The sequence below is a fragment of the Nerophis ophidion genome, linkage group LG07 (assembly GCF_033978795.1).
Source record: "Nerophis ophidion isolate RoL-2023_Sa linkage group LG07, RoL_Noph_v1.0, whole genome shotgun sequence".
Classification (NCBI taxonomy): domain Eukaryota; kingdom Metazoa; phylum Chordata; class Actinopteri; order Syngnathiformes; family Syngnathidae; genus Nerophis; species Nerophis ophidion.
Genome location: NC_084617.1, coordinates 66,978,445 through 66,995,061, shown reverse-complemented (window position 1 = coordinate 66,995,061; position 16,617 = coordinate 66,978,445). Strand labels below are relative to the sequence as shown.

At 38.6% G+C, this 16,617-nt stretch overlaps 1 protein-coding gene across 4 annotated transcripts in view; it reads right to left on the bottom strand.

Annotated features, from left to right (window-relative positions):
• The window catches only part of adgrd1 (adhesion G protein-coupled receptor D1), a 94,797-nt gene that overhangs the window by 7,877 nt on the left and 70,303 nt on the right, over positions 1-16,617 (bottom strand). For all 4 annotated transcript variants that reach the window (XM_061906922.1, XM_061906923.1, XM_061906924.1 and 1 more), the window contains 4 exons: positions 13,766-13,889; positions 6,800-6,903; positions 5,728-5,839; positions 5,500-5,653 (listed from right to left, as the gene is read on the bottom strand). In XM_061906922.1, coding sequence (XP_061762906.1) covers positions 5,500-5,653; positions 5,728-5,839; positions 6,800-6,903; positions 13,766-13,889 — 494 coding nt within the window. The remainder of the gene's footprint in view (positions 1-5,499; positions 5,654-5,727; positions 5,840-6,799; positions 6,904-13,765; positions 13,890-16,617) is intronic.

Below are 16,617 nucleotides of genomic sequence, written 5' to 3'. Positions count from 1 at the left end.
ACTGGAATGTAGTGAAAATAATTTTTTTTAGTTTTTTACATTTTCAACACTGACCAAAAATAAAACTTGCATTGATTTCAACACATAATCAAAGTGCTCTTTAAGTGCAATATAAGTAGGCAAGTATGCGTTTTGTCAAGGAACTATTTCCAGATGCTGATTATTCACTTTTTCGGTGCTGAGAAATACATGAAGTCACTGCAGATCACACAAAAAGTGCTAAATCTATTCCGGGAGTCAGCAACCCGCGGCTTTTTAGCGGCACCCTGGTGGCTCCATGGATCTTTTTCATAAAAATATATTTTATGTTTTAATATGGTTTCTGTAAAAGGACACAACCCTTCCTAATCGTTAAAAAAGCCCACTGTTTAATATGTTTGTGTGTATGCTTCACTGATGAGAGTATTTGGCCAACGGCGTTCTGTTCTACTAATTTCAGCGGCACTTGAACTCACCGTTGTGTGGACTGTGACTCAACGGTTTGTTTACATGTATAACTTTCTCTGACGCTGCGACAGAAAGATGTGCTTTATGCCACTCCTTGTTTGTCTCATTTTGTCCACCAAACGTTTCATGCTGTGCGTGAATGCACAAAGTTGAGCTTCGTTGATGTCATTGACTTGTCGGGGCCTATTTGGTCACTGCATGACTGCAAGCTAATCGATGCTAACATGCTATTTATATTAGCTGTATGTACATATTCCATTATTATGCCTCACTTGTAGCTATATTCAAGCTCATTTAATTTCCTTTACTTATGTCTTCTGTGTATTTAGTTTATTTTTCCATGTTTCATGACACATTATCTGTATGTAATATTGGCTGCATTTCTGGTAGTTGTTAGTGTGCCATGTTGTTCCAGACCACAGCAAATGTTACCCAGCTTGCAAAGATTGTAATACGTCCACTAGAAGAAGACAGCCTGACGTTTCCTTTAACTTTGCCACACACATCTATAACATACTTGCCAACCTTGAGACCTCCGAATTCGGAAGATGCCTAACATTGTACTGTATATATTTTCAAGTATTTGTTATATATATATATATATATATATATATATATATATATATATATATATATATATATATATACACATAAGTAATCCGTTCATGAATGAGTATATCCATTCGGCCACCGTGTTCAATGGAGAAGTCTGATCTACAAAATTCCCCTTCGAGCTATCCTGGATTAACTGAAATTTTTTTTTTCCAATAATTTTGGAACTTACAAGCGTACTTCTTCTTACCCGTTGTCGCCATGTTTCTTTTTCGTTCATTTGCTTCGTCTCTGTTATGTTTTTGGACATTACTACTTGCCGTAGTTTTGAAGCAATGCATGATGGGAATTCATCATGGGAATTAACGTGCCGGTTGGAATAAACACGCTGAAAAATAGTTCTGTGCCTGCCTACTTTATGGGTTATAGATAGACCTATGGATAACGGAGACATATATAATAGTCTCCTTTTCCGATGAATGAGGACGCTAAAGGTAGTGCCATTTAGGCACGCCCCCAATATTGTTGTCCGGGTGGAAATCGGGAGAAATTCGGGAGAATGATTGCCCCGTGAGATTGAAATTTGGGAGTCTCCCGGGAAAATCTGGAGGGTTGGCAAGTATAATCTATACCAGTGGTTCTCAACCTTTTTTCAGTGATGTACCCCCTGTGAACATTTTTTTAATTCAAGTACACCCTAATCAGAGCAAAGCATTTTTGGTAGAAAAAAAGAGATAAAGAAGTAAAATACAGCACTATGTCATCAGTTTCTGATGTATTAAATTGTATAACAGTGCAAAATATTGCTCATTTGTAGTGGTCTTTCTTTAACTATTTGGAAAAAAAGATATAAAAATAACAAAAAACTTGTTGAAAAATAAACAAGTGATTCAATTATAAATAAAGATTTCTACACATAGAAGTAATCATCAACTTAAAGTGCCCTCTTTGGGGATTGTAATAGAGATCCATCTGGATTCATGAACTTCATTCTAAACATTTCTTCACAAAAAAAGAAATCTTTAACATCAATATTTATGGAACATGTCCACAAAAAAATCTAGCTGTCAACACTGAATATTGCATTGTTGCAGTTCTTTTCACAGTTTATGAACTTACATTCATATTTTGTTGAAGTATTATTCAATAAATATATTCATGAATGATTTTTGAATTGTTGGTATTTTTAGAATATTTAAAAAAAATCTCAAATACCCCTTGGCATACCTTCAAGTACCCCCAGGGGTACGCGTACCCCCATTTGCAACCACTGATCTATACCTTTGGCCATTCTAAGACAGGCCTTTCCAGGAGTTATCTCATCCTCTGAGAAGTGTTACTAATGTTTTCCAATGTTGTAAAAATGTGTAGCATAAATATTACATTTTAACATTTCTGTCAACGAAGATTTGCGTCAGCCTGCGACACAGTCATTTTGATAGTAGGCTAATATAGCTAATTAGCCACTTACATCACGTGTTGTTTTCATTATAACACTTATATAAGACCTTTAAAGTCATTTTGATAGTAGGCTAATATATCTAAGTAGCCACTTACATCATGTGTTGCCATTATAACACTTATATAAGTTTTTTGATTTTTTTTGCGGCTCCAGACCGATTACTTTTTTGTATTTGTGGTCCAATCTGGCACTTCCAACATTTTGTGTTGCCAACCTCTGTTCTATACAATCAGATCACTGTGTCACTATTGGATGTTATGTCATAGTTGATATTGCCCAACATTGTACTGTACGTTGGTACTCATTGTCAAGCTCAAAGGTTCCTTGTACAGTGAGAGTGAGATAAACACTCTGCAGCCTCAATCAAAGATCCTTGTTATTTACTTGGAACGATTACCGTGGGCATACATACACTATGTCCCTCTCAAACCAGTATCATTTACATTTCGACCACAAAAAACGACTAAAAGGAAGTTATAAAAAAAGGGATAATTTTGCCACTAATGGGTTCCGCATGTGGAGGAACGGTATACAAATATCCAATGGTCCTTTTTTTTCCTCTGAGATGCAAGGCAAGGCAATTGGATTGGGATTTAACGCAGATGTAGTTATTTCCTTTTTTACGAATAATGTTTGACCAGAGAGGTATAAAACAAAGGAGGACAAAGGGTCATATGTACTTTAGAGTGTAGCCAGTAACTGATGGGCCCTTCCACTGGAAGAGGAATACAGTAGATCCTTCCCCATTCGTGGTTTGGCATTTATTTGACCTCGCGAAAGCAGTAAAAGTAAGCGCAGTATAAAAAGTAGCGTAGCATTAGCTACAAGCGCCCCCTTTTAATTCGGGGGAAAAAGTGCAGAACTGCCTACAAGGATGTAAATCAGGGGTCCCCAAACTACGGCCCACCAGCGTCCAAAATCTGGCTCGCGGGATGTCCCAAGTTTAAAAAAATAAATAAATAAATAAATATATATATATATATATATATATATATATATATATATATATATATATATATATATATATATATATATATATATACACATTTATATTAGTTATTTAAAAAAAAAATATGCATTCTTTCTAATCCATTTTCTACCACTTGTTACTTACAAAAAATATTAATTAATAAAAAAATAAATAAAAGGACGCCCTGTCACAAGTCCATCCTGTCAACATTTTCCTGTTGGAAGATGCGTTAAAAAATGTGATGTTGTGTAACTCCAGTTTGAATACAAACCCCGTTTCCATATGAGTTGGGAAATTGTGATAGATATTAGATTAGTATTAGATGTAAATATAAACAGAATACAATGATTTTCAAATCATTTTCAACCCATATTCAGTTGAATATGCTACAAAGACAACATATTTGATGTTCAAACTGATATTTTTTTTTGTGCAAATAATCATTAATTTTGGAATTTAATGCCAGCAACACGTGACAAAGAAGTTGGGAAAGGTGGCAATAAATACTGATAAATTTGAGGAATGCTCATCAAACACTTATATGGAACATCCCACAGGTGTGCAGGCTAATTGGGAACAGTTGGGTGCCATGATTGGGTATAAAAACAGCTTTCTCAAAAATGCTCAGTCTTTTACAAGAAAGGATGGGGCGAGGGTCACCACTTGGTAAGCAAATTGTCGAACAGTTTTAGAACAACATTTCTCAACGAGCTATTGCAAGGAATTTAGGGATTTTACCATCTACGGTCTGTAAAATCATCAAAAAGTTCAGAGAATCTGGAGAAATCACTGCACGTAAGCGATGATATTACGGACTTTTGATCCCTCAGGCGGGTACTGCATCAAAAACAGGTATCAGTGTGTAAAGGATATCATCACATGGGCTCAGGGACACTTCATAAAACCACTGTCAGTAACTACAGTTGGTCGCTACATCTGTAAGTGCAAGTTAAATCTCTACTATGCAAAGCCAAATCCATTTATCAACAACACCCTGAAACGCCGCCGGCTTGGCGGGGCCCAAGCTCACCTAAAATGGACTGATGTCAAATAGAAAAGTGTTCTGTAGTCTGACGAGTCCACATTACAAATTACATTTGGAAACAGAAGACGTGGTGTCCTCCAGAACAAAGAGGAAAATAACCATCCAGATTGTTATAGGCGCAAAGTTCAAACGCCAGCATCTGGGATGGTATGGGGGTGTATTAGTGCCCAAGGCATGGGTAACTTACACATCTGTGAAGGCACCATTAATGCTGAAAGGTCCATACAGGTTTTCGAGCAACATATGTTGTCATCCAAGCAACGATATCATGGACGTCCCTGCTTATTTCAGCAAGACAATGCCAAGCCACGTGTTTCAACAGCTTCGTAAAAAAAGAGTGCGGGTACTTTCCTGGCCCGCCTTCAGTCCAGACCTGTCTCTCATCGAAAATGTGTGGTGCATTATGAAGCGTAAAATACGACAGCGGAGACCCCGGACTGTTGAACGACTGAAGCTCTACATAAAACAAGAATGGGAAAGAATTCCACTTTCAAAGCTTCAACAATTAGTTTCCTCAGTTCCCAAATGTTTATTGAGTGTTGTTAAAAGAAAAGGTGATGTAACACAGTGGTGAACATGCCCTTTCCCAACTACTTTGGCACGTGTTGCAGCCATGAAATTCTGAGTTAATTATTAATTGCAAAAAAAAAATCGAGTTTATAAGTTTGAACATCAAATATCTTGTCTTTGTAGTGCATTCAATTGAATATGGGTTGAAAATGATTTGCAAATCATTGTATTCCGTTTATATTTACATCTAACACAAGTTCCCAACTAATATGGAAACGAGGTTTGTAACTACAAAACTTCATACGTTTGTAATTGCTTCTTCATGTGTAAATATCAATTTGAAATGGGTTTAACGACCTTGAGAGGCATATTATTGGGTATAGAATATCAAAAGTTGGCATTTCTTGCGCTTTTTATTGGTGCTAGGGGTACCGCAACGTAAACCCCGCGAACAGTAAGGGTTTATTGTGCAGGCAAAAAAATAATATAGCACCCACTTCTGGGTACACTTACCCCAACCGATGCCATAATAGTAGATGTGTTTGCTGCCCTCCGAGCCAAACACCTTGACCACCATGCTGTAGAGGTGAAGACCCTCCACGAGCATCCAGGCGAATGCGCTCAGAAAGAAGAAGTGGAGCAGGACAGCCATGATCTTACAAGGCAGCTGGGCACAGGGGATAGAAGCACCGGTCAAAAATCGTTACCGTTGTCGTTGCTATCACCCCGTGATGTAATCACCGTGCCCGGGTCGAAGCTGGAGCTAATGAGCAGCAGGATCTCAGCCACCAGGATGGCAAAAGACAAGTTGGCATGGATGTGGTAGCGCTGGTTGCGGATGGTACTAACAGACCTGCAGAATAACACGGAATAATATCATGCATGTTTGGACCAACCTTTTTTCAGTGATGTACCCCTTGTGAACATTTTTTAAATTCAAGTACCCCCTAATCAGATCAAAGCATTTTTGTTTTTGAAAAAAAGAGATAAAAAACTAAAATACAGCACTATGTCATCAGTTTCTGATTTATTAAATTGTATAACAGTGCAAAATATTGCTCATTTGTAGTGGTCTTTCTTGAACTATTTGGAAAAAAAGATATAAAAATAACTAAAAACTTGTTGAAAAATAAACAAGCGATTCAATTATAAATAAAGATTACTACACATAGAAGTAATCATCAACTTAAAAGTGTCCTCTTTGGGGATTGTAATAGCGATCCATCTGGATTCTAAGCATTTCTTCACAAAAAAATAAATCTTTAACATCAATATTTATGGAACATGTCCACAAAAAATCTAGTTGTCAACACTAAATATTGCATTATTGCATTTCTTTTCACAGTTTATGAACTTATATTCGTATTATATTGACATATTATCCAATAAATATATTCAAAAGGATTTTTGAATTGTTGCTATTTTTTTTAGAATATTTTTGAAAAATCTCACGTACCCCTTGGCATACCTTCAAGTACCCCCAGGGGTACGTGTTCCCCCATTTGAGAACCACTGGAATAAGATATACTGTTAAAAAAATTGCTAAAAAGGAAAGTAGTAAAACAATGCACAATCCTCCGATAATGGTCAAATATTACAATGTTCAACTGAAATATACCGAAAGCTGTATACTTCCTTGTCCTGTACTGTATGTACAGTATTGTCAACAACTGACCTCATTGCCAGGTTATATAAGTCATGTGACTCAGGTGATTCAAAGCTGGGTGTTTTGCTCAACATACAACTAGAGGAATGTTAAAAAATAACGACTGATAAAGCGGTGAAAAAAATCAATAAATATATATATACTCACGACAGGACTGCAAAAGTAACAAGAGTGATGGCCAGACAGAAGATGGAAATGGAGCAGCCGACATAGCCAATGGTTGACAGTGCCACCTGATGGCCTGTTGTGAGCTGTGCACATAGACAAAGCACAGAAAAAATCAATGTCAATACTGTATTTCGTTGTGAAGTGAATTATACTTATATAGCGCTTTTTCTCTAGTGCAGGGGTAGGGAACCTATGGCTCGCGAGCCAGATGCGGCACTTTTGATGACTGCATCTGGCTCTCGGATAAATCTGAGCTGACACTGCGTAAAACGATAAGTAATGAATAATTCGACTTGTAATACAGTGTTAAAAATAACGTTTAAAATATAAAACATTCTCATGCATTTTGAATCCATCCATCCGTTTTTCTACCGCACCTGTTCAAGAAGTTGCGTTAATGGTAAGAAGTTATGTATTTATTATTGGTTTGTGTCGGGCTTGCCCTCCTGGGGGTTCTTCAGAACACCAAGCACCGACATGAGAGCCTGTTTCAGGGTTACAATATTGTTTTATTTTTCAATAAGTCTCTCAGTTGCTTTCCAGCAATTGTCTTTTCCTCTTACGTTCTCGCTCGCGCTCTGGCTCCAGCCTTAACCCCGTCTCTCCTCCTGGCTGCTGCTTATAACAGAGCAACAGGTGATTAGATAACAAGGCCCAGGTGGGCCATCTACGCATCTGTTGCTGATTTCGAGGCCGATCCTGGCAACACCCCGCTTCGCTGCAGGCCCGCAGGCCACACCCCCTCCACAGTTAGCTTCATAATAACAATGTTATTACAAAGAATAAGAGACCTATTATACTCTAGAAATGTTGGTCTTACTTAAAAATGCACACATTTAGTTGTTTAATGTTGAAAAAAATTGTATATGGCTCTTGCGGAAATAAATTTTAAAATATTTGGATTCTTGGCTCTCTCAGCCAAAAAGGTTCTCGACCCCTGCTCTAGTGACTCAAAGCGCTTTACATAGTGAAACCCAATATCTAATTTTTACATTCAAACCGGTGTGGGTGGCACTGCGAGCAGGTGGGTAAAGTGTCTTGCCCAAGGACACAATGGCAGTGACTAGGATGGCGGAAGCGGGAATCGAACCTGCAACCCTCAAGTTGCTGGCACGGCCGCTCTACCAACCAAATATATCGTTCTCAAGTTAGTTCAGATGGCACAAACAATACTGTATTTCTGTACTAGTAGTATTTCTTTACCAAAGAGCTTACAACTTTGTATACTAAAAATACTGTACACATTTTAACTGATTAAAATGTGTTTGATGTTACTACGCAATAATGATCATCAGAAATACTATATCAAAGTACTCAATCCATGGTCCACATTGCTCAAGCACTGTACCTCTTCAGTCGTACCCTTGTGCAAATACTTTTATTTTGGAGTCGAGGCTATTTCGAGGGCTTTGGGTTTGATACTCTATTAACCGTCTTCACATGTGCCTTGTCATTACCAAAAGTAGAGCAGTCTTAGGCATCCTCAAAAAGGATATGTGGTACATTCCCTTGCAGCTGAAGCATGAGGCGGACCGCAAATTACAGACTGGCTGAGGAGGAAAGAATAGCATCAAATAGACGAGTGCATTTTAAACACAGCAGTGGACCACGGAACGCTTCTCTATTTAAAACATGCCTGCAGATTCTCTTGACCGCACTCCCGTGGCACATGGTTATTCAACAGTCCCTCCATGCAGGTAAAGTAAAGAAATAAGTGTGTTGAAGAATGACAAAGCAGTACAGTGCCAAATATTTGAGAGGGAATGTTTGTGTGTTCGTCCTCAGGAGGGACTGTGGTCTTTGAGGGCTGCACCACTGACCCTTGTAGTGACCCAAAGAACCGCATTCAATCATAGTTTTCGCCGGTCGTTCTGTAAAAAAACTGGCAGCCAAACCACCACAGTGATTGTGTAAGTCATACATTAGGTCTTACTTATGTTAGACCTACTCTAAATTGTTTTGGGGGCCACCGTTCCAAAAAGACCAAAGGGTAGTCCCTCAATACTCTTATTTTTTGTATTCTGGAAAGCAGGTGTCCTCAACGGTTGACATTTGATTTTGGTCCACACTATATTACCAAAGGTATGTGGCCACCCATCCAAATGATCAGAATCAGATGTCCTAATCAATTGGCTCCAAATTAGGTTGAGGTGGGGGGTGTATATTTTAGCGTCCCGGAAGAGTTATTGTTGCAAAGGGTTCTGGGTATTTATTCTGTTGTGTTTATGTTGTGTTACGGTGCGGATGTTCTCCCGAAATGTGTTTGTCATTTTTGTTTGCTGTGGGTTCACAGTGTGGCGCATATTTGTAACAGTGTTAAAGCTGTTTATACGGCCACCCTCAGTTTGACCTGTATGGCTGTTGATCAAGTGCCTTTGCATTCACTTGCGTGTGTGATAAGCCGTGGATTTTATGTGATTCGGCCAGCACGCAAAGGCTGGCGGTCCATACTTCTCCCTATGTCCGTGTACCACTCCATACAACGACGTTTTAAAAAGTCGTATATTTTACTTTTTGAAACGGATACCGATAATTTCCGATATAACATTTTAAAGCATTTATCGGCCGATGATATCGGCAGTCCAATATCATCCTACATCTCTAGATGAGATAAATAAGCTGATCAATACATTCAGAATGTTGAAGGACCAACAATTTTGAAGACGTGCATCTCCGACAAATTGGAGGACAAATAGGTATACTGTCAATATATTTGTCTTGCTATGGCCTGCAAAGGTGACATGACAGTATATCATTATCCTTAAACATTGCTGCCAGCAAACTGTCTGCTCGTGATTTGCAACTAACGCGATGCTTACTTAGTCTCTTGTTTCCCGCCCTGGCAGCCTGTCATCGGATGTCAGTCAATCAGGACACCGACGTGTCTCTCTTCATTCTGCGGCTTTTGCGTATCAGATCACAAAACAAACGTACAAAAACGAGGACAACATTTGGATCCAATTAGACCGATCCTGAACTGATACGTGTTTTTGGGCCATTGATGCACTTGCTATGGTTACATATTATTGCCTTAATTAGGTTGAGATTGCTAATATGCAACAGATTTGGATGAGTGTTGGCTCTCTCGGTTGTGTCATGTTCTACCAGGCGCAATCCTGTAGGTCTACTCTTCTTCCAAAGCCTTGCTGTGTGTCCAGAAACACATCATCACCATTGCCTGGTTTTTGTCTCTGTCATCACAACATCCAGATTCTGTCATGAGCCTCCATGACAGTTTTGTGCTTGTGTTGATTTTCCTGTGTTTAGTGTTGTTTTCATTCCAGCGCTATTGATTTCTTGTTTGCACTTCCTGTGTATTTTCATTCCCTGCCACTCTATAGCTGACCTGAGCGCTGCCTTCCTCACCTGTCCCTAATTGGCAATCAGGACACCTCTCCCTCTGGTTTCCAGACAGGCTGCTTCTTAGACCCTATCTACATAAAACCAGGCAACTCATTAAATGAATAATTATTTAAGCTAAGCCCCGTTTCGGCCACACTAAATCATCGTTTAAGGTTCCCTTCCTTAGGTAATTTTTTACATGGGTAAGTGCGTCGTCTATTTCTTGAATCTCTGGCTCTTAGCATTGTATGGACTCATTGATCGTAGGGCTTGGGGATATGGCCGTTTATTAATATCTCAATATTTTTAAGCCATGTCACGATACACGATATATATCTCGATATTTTGCCTTAGCCTTGAATTAACACCTGATGCATGTAATCACAGCATATGTGTCTACATTAAAACATTCTTGTTCATACTGCATTCATATATGCTTATTTTGTACATTCATGCAGAGAGGGAAATCACAACTAAATCAATTGACCAAAACTGTACGTATTAAACAGTTACTAAGCAGTGGCACAAACATTCATGTCATTTTAGAACAGAAAGTGCAAGATTGTCAGAGAAATTTTAAAAAAAGCTACCGGTGCACTTCTGTGCATGATGTCACTAAGATGACATATCAAAACAACACTAAAATAAAGTGCACTTTTTGTACAGAACGCCACTACAATAGTTTAAAACAAATAAAGTGCACTTTTGTGCATGATGTCACACAAGATAGTTCAATAACTGTCAAATAAAAATGAGCTGCATAATATGAAATCAAATAGTGTATGTCCTTCGCTATGTGATAGGTTACTGTGGACTTTATCTCCTCTGTTATTGACACATTTTTTCACACGGTGTTGATCTAGAAATAGTTCCTTGGGCATTTTGTGGGTGTGGCACCGAACGGAGATGTTGACATGCAGAGTTTCAAGCACTCTTCTTTCTCTAACGGGTGACTTTTCAAATGATGCTACAAATTAGCAATAGGTGCTACTTTTTGTAACAACGCTTTTGCCGTATACTTGTTCAGCATCTTCCCGCTTGAAGCCAAACCACCGCCAGACGATGGACCCCCTGCTGTTTTTCTTAGGAATTAATTCTTCCTTCATTTCTTACCAGATTTACACCTTCTTTCTCTCGTATTACCACTCGCACCACTCCGCTGGCATCACAGCTAATGTTACCCATGCTGCTACCTCTCTGCTCAGCGAGGGCGTATGACGCGACAGCAGGTGACGTATGTAAGAAGGTGCGCTTGTTTTATGTCTCTGTGAGAAGGAGAGACAAGAAAGAAGGAGAAAAGCCTGTAGTGTAATTCCCGCAGCTAAAAGCAACTGCGTGAGAACGTATACTCGGATGTCACGATATAGTCATTTTCTATATCGCACAGAGACTAACCCGCGATATATCGAGTATATTCGATATATCGCCCAGTCCTAATTGATTGTTAACAAAGTGAGTTCGGAGAGGAAGTGACGACAGAAAGACCACGCCCCACAAAGGAAGTGACGTCAGAAACAACGTGATACAGCCAGCTTCATTATAAAGCAGTTTGGTAACTCGGAGCTAACCACTGGAAATATGGAGGCGAGTCATCCAGACATGCCCGTGTTTCTCCTTCCGTCTGTACAGACGCTTGTGGAAATCACGCATGAATACCTTAAGAGAAAGCGATTGCAGCTAATTCGGATACATCACTTCTCAGACGGCAAGAGAACTTTTCGGTCAGCTGTGATTTTACATACCGAAAAACTTTGTCCATTTGTCGAAGGAGAGACAATGAGTTGACAATGTTGTTGCTTTTTTTTTTACACTTACCTATAGCGGTTAATAGAATAGATAATTTATTTGTCCTTATTTATATTTTCTGAACAAATTATGTGATAATGTTCATCAGTCAACTCATTGGTGTTAATTTTCAATCTGTCAAGACGAAAAAAATTACCGTATTTTTCGGATTATAAATCGCTCCGGAGTATAAATTGCATTTTTTTTTTAAATTTATTTGATAAATTCCAACACCAAGAATAGACATTTGAAAGGCAATTCAAAATAAATAAAGAATAGTGAACAACAGGCTGAATAAGTGTACTTTATATGACGCATAAATAACCAACTGAGTAGGTGCCTGGTATGTTAATGTAACATATTATGGTAAGAGTGATTCAAATAACTAAAATATATAGAACATGCTATACGTTTACCAAACAATCTGTTACTCCTAATTGCTAAATCCCATGAAATCATCTTCCTCGGTGTCGCTATTAAACAACTCTGCCAATCGCCAAATTTTAATGGTTGACGTGTGTGTGTGTGACAATAGCTGATATACGCCTAGTCCGGGGGTCGGCAACCCGCAGCTCTAGAGCTGCATGCGGCTCTTTAGCACCGCCCCAGCAGCTCTCTGGAACTTTTTCAAAAATGTATGAAAAATGGAAAAAGATGAGGGGAAAAAAATATAAAAAGTATATTTTTTGTTTTAATATGGTTTCTGTAGGAAGACAAACATGACACAAACCTCCCTAATTGTTATAAAGCACACTGTTTTTAATAAACATGCTTCACTAATTAGAGTATTTGGCGAGTGACGTTTTGTCCTACTAATTTTGGCGGTCCTTGAACTCACCGTAGTTTGTTTACATGTATAACTTTCTCTGACTTTCTAAGACGTGTTTTATGCCACTTCTTTTTCTGTCTCATTTTGTCCACCAAACTTTTAACGTTGTGCATGAATGCACAAAGGTGAGCTTTGTTAATGTTAATGACTAGTGCGGAGTGCTAATCAGACATATTTGGTCACTGCATGACTGCAAGCTAATCGATGCTAACATGCTATTTAGGCTAGCTGTGTGTACATATTGCATCATTATGCCTCATTGGTAGCTATATTTGAGCTCATTTAGTTCCCTTTAAGTCCTCTTAATTCAATTTATATCTCATGACACACTATCTGTGTGTAATATGGCTTTTATTTTTTTGCGGCTCCAGACATATTTGTTTTTGTATTTTTGGTCCAATATGGCTCTTTCAACATTTTAGGTTGCCGACCCTTAGCCTAGTCTCTTACGTGAATGAGATAAATGTGTTGATAATTTCACACATAAATCGCTCCAGAGTATAAATCGCACCCCTGGCCAAACTATGAAAAAAAACTGTGACTTATAATCAGAAAAATACAGTATATCAAAATGTAATTACAGTATGTTATTTATGTAGTTTGATCATTTTCTTTGACTGATGTATTAACAATTGGTTTATTTCGTACAAAGATACAATGAATTGCTATTGCGACACATTTAGAACAGCTGTTTCTTTCATTCAAAAATTTCAGGTAAATTTTTATACTGAGCAAACTCATCCCACGGGCCGGATAAAACCTGCTTTCAGGCCTAATCCGGCCCTGGGGCTGTAAGTTTGACACCCCTGCCGTACATTGTTCATATCTTTTGTTATTGACTTTTGATTGATTGATTGAAACTTTTATTAGTAGATTGCACAGTTCCGTACATATTCCGTACAATTGACCACTAAATGGTAGAACCCAAATAAGTTTTTCAACTTGTTTAAGTCGGGGTCCAACGATAAAAAAAACATCAAATAACATACCTTCAAAGGGACCACTTGCATTAGGATGGCAAAGTTGGTGAGGTGGTTGCACAAACACACAGAGTACGTCATGTTTCCATCTGAGCGCACGCAACCTTGATTGGACCATACGCCCTCCTTGGAACTGGAAAGTAGAGAGTTGATTGTTATTTTCAAAGAACAATAGTATTTTTTTTTTTTTTTACAATTCAGCATGTTTGACTGAAGCTTAGATTTCACACCAGATGCCCTTTCTGACACAACTCTCACATTTGTATCCAGGAATGGGACATACACTGTCTTTTATAATGATTGTGAACGAAAGGTAAAATTTCCACGGGAGGGTCAGCTGCATTCGAGCGGAAGGCGGTGTACACCATGGACAAGTCGCCATCTCATCGCAGGGCCAACACAGATAGACAGACAACATTCACACTCACATACACACATTAGGGACCATTTAGTGTTGCCAATCAACCAGTCACGGGAAAAACGTGCAAACTCCACACAGAAAGATCCCCAGTCCGGGATTGAACTCAGGACTACTTAGGACCTTCGTATTGAGAGACACATGCACTAACCCAGGGGTCGGGAACCTTTTTGGCCATGAAAGCCAAATATTTTAAAATGTATTTCCGTGAGAGCCGTATAATATTTTTAACACTGAATACAACTGTCAGGTTCAAACACTGATGCCATGTATTAAACAGACAAGAAGAAAGGAGTTAAACAGAGACTGGATTCAATTTAGCTGAATGAGGAGAAACGCGTAGACCTGTACCCTTGTACAGTGTCGTCCCACGCTCTGACAAGAAAATTCTACGCCTCCTCTTTTATTTGAACTTTCCCTGATTACAACAACTAAATGCGTGCATCTGTCACAGTGGGGGGGTCGCAGCTTGCTGCGAGGTCGTTCTCCCAGGAAGGCAGACAGACAACTCGGGACGTGGCGTTTAGGTAAAAACATGATTTAATTGTGACTAGCGATGAGGTGGCGACTTGTCCAGGGTGTACCCTGCCTTCCGCCCGATTGTAGCTGAGATAGGCGCCAGTGCCCCCCGCGACCCCGAAAGGGAATAAGCGGTAGAAAATGGATGGATGGATAAAAAGGTACAAACAAAAAGCGCTCACTGCGGAGGCACAACTTGGCTAAAGAAACAAAACTAACACTTTAACATAAACTATGAACATAACACAAACAAGACTTACTGTAACTAGAAAAGAACAGTATGAACTTTGGCATGAAACAAGAACAGAGCATGGAACGAACACAATGACGCCAGGACGACCAACAGAAAATGACAGGCTTAAATAGTGCTGTGGTGATTGAAAACAGGTGCGTGAGTTCAAATGAATCAGGTGCGTGAGTCGTGAGGACAGGTGAACTGATTGGTAGTGATGGTAACAAAGCAAACAAGGGAGTGCAAAAACAGGAAACAATGGAGTCTTAAGCAAAACAGAACATAACTAAACAAAACATGATCACAAGACATGACAGCATCTCTTATTCTTATTAAAAACATTGTTTTTCTGAAGGTAACCAATAATAGATCAAATACTTTTGACCATTGATGCGACTTCTTGAACAGGTGCGATAGAAACGGATGGATGTATTAAAATGCATGAGAATGTTTTATATTTTGAACGTTATTTTTAACACTGTGATTACCAGCGGAAATATTAATTACTTATCGAGTTAAGCTACATCAGCTAATATTTATCTGAGAGCCAGATGCAGTCATCAAAAGAGCCACATATGGCTCAAGAGCCATAGGTTTTCTACCCCTGCACTAACCCATGTTCCACCGTGCTGCCCCCTTTAATCAATCTAATATAAAACATTTTGTAACGATTGGCTGGCATGGTGATGCCGGATTTGTTTTTCAAGGAATGCAGTCGGGCTCGAACACAGCGTGCGGTAAGAAACAAAGATTTATTAATAAATAAAACAGACTATGAACAGAAAAACTGGCACAAGGGAACAAAAGGCAAAACAAAAACTACTAGCATGAGAGCTGGAGATAAACAAGGCGTAGCGCGAAAGCTAGCGAGTGGAAACATACAATAGCAGTCGTCACTTGTTGCGTGTAAAGCAAATTAGGATGCGAGAAAGAATGAACAAAAAGGGGCAGGCTTAAATAAGGCAGTAATCAAGAGAAACAGGTGTGCGTAAACAGCGAGTAGCAGGTGGAACTAATATGAAACCATGGTGACAGAACAAACAGGAACTAAGGACGTCAAACAACAGAATGTGATTCAAAAACGGAACAAAACTAGAACATGGAATGATCCAGGCAGTGGATCATACCACATTTAGAAAACCCCAACTACAACCCAATCCTGGCTTGACAATACTTACAAAGCAGTTGAGAAGACATACAAATAAAACACTTAAAAAAAATAATTAATAAAAGCAACCATTTTATAATATAATAATAATAGTTGTTTAACGTTTTTAATCCCAAAATTAATTCTTAGAAAAAAAAAAAAAAATTGGCCCAAAAAATGTTTTAAGTTGATTCCGGAAAATCTTGAATCGATTTACAATCAAAATAAATAAAAATTGCGATTAGGATGTGAATCAATTTTTTGGGAGTACCCCTATAATTAATGATATATTCTCCCCCACCCTTGCACTTTTCAACCAAAACAAACCACATTCATCTTATTTTGGGGAAAACATAAACCAGCTCACAATTTTTATTTGTTATTTTAATGTTTCACTATGTTTTTTTTTTCTTACTAAGCATCGAGATGTTCCACTTAGTTTGGTGGTTATTGAATTCACCATAGCTGACGAGGAACAGCAAAATTGAAACTTTTATATAATTTTCTCTGACATGCCGATCATTTTGTTAATTGATCATTTTACA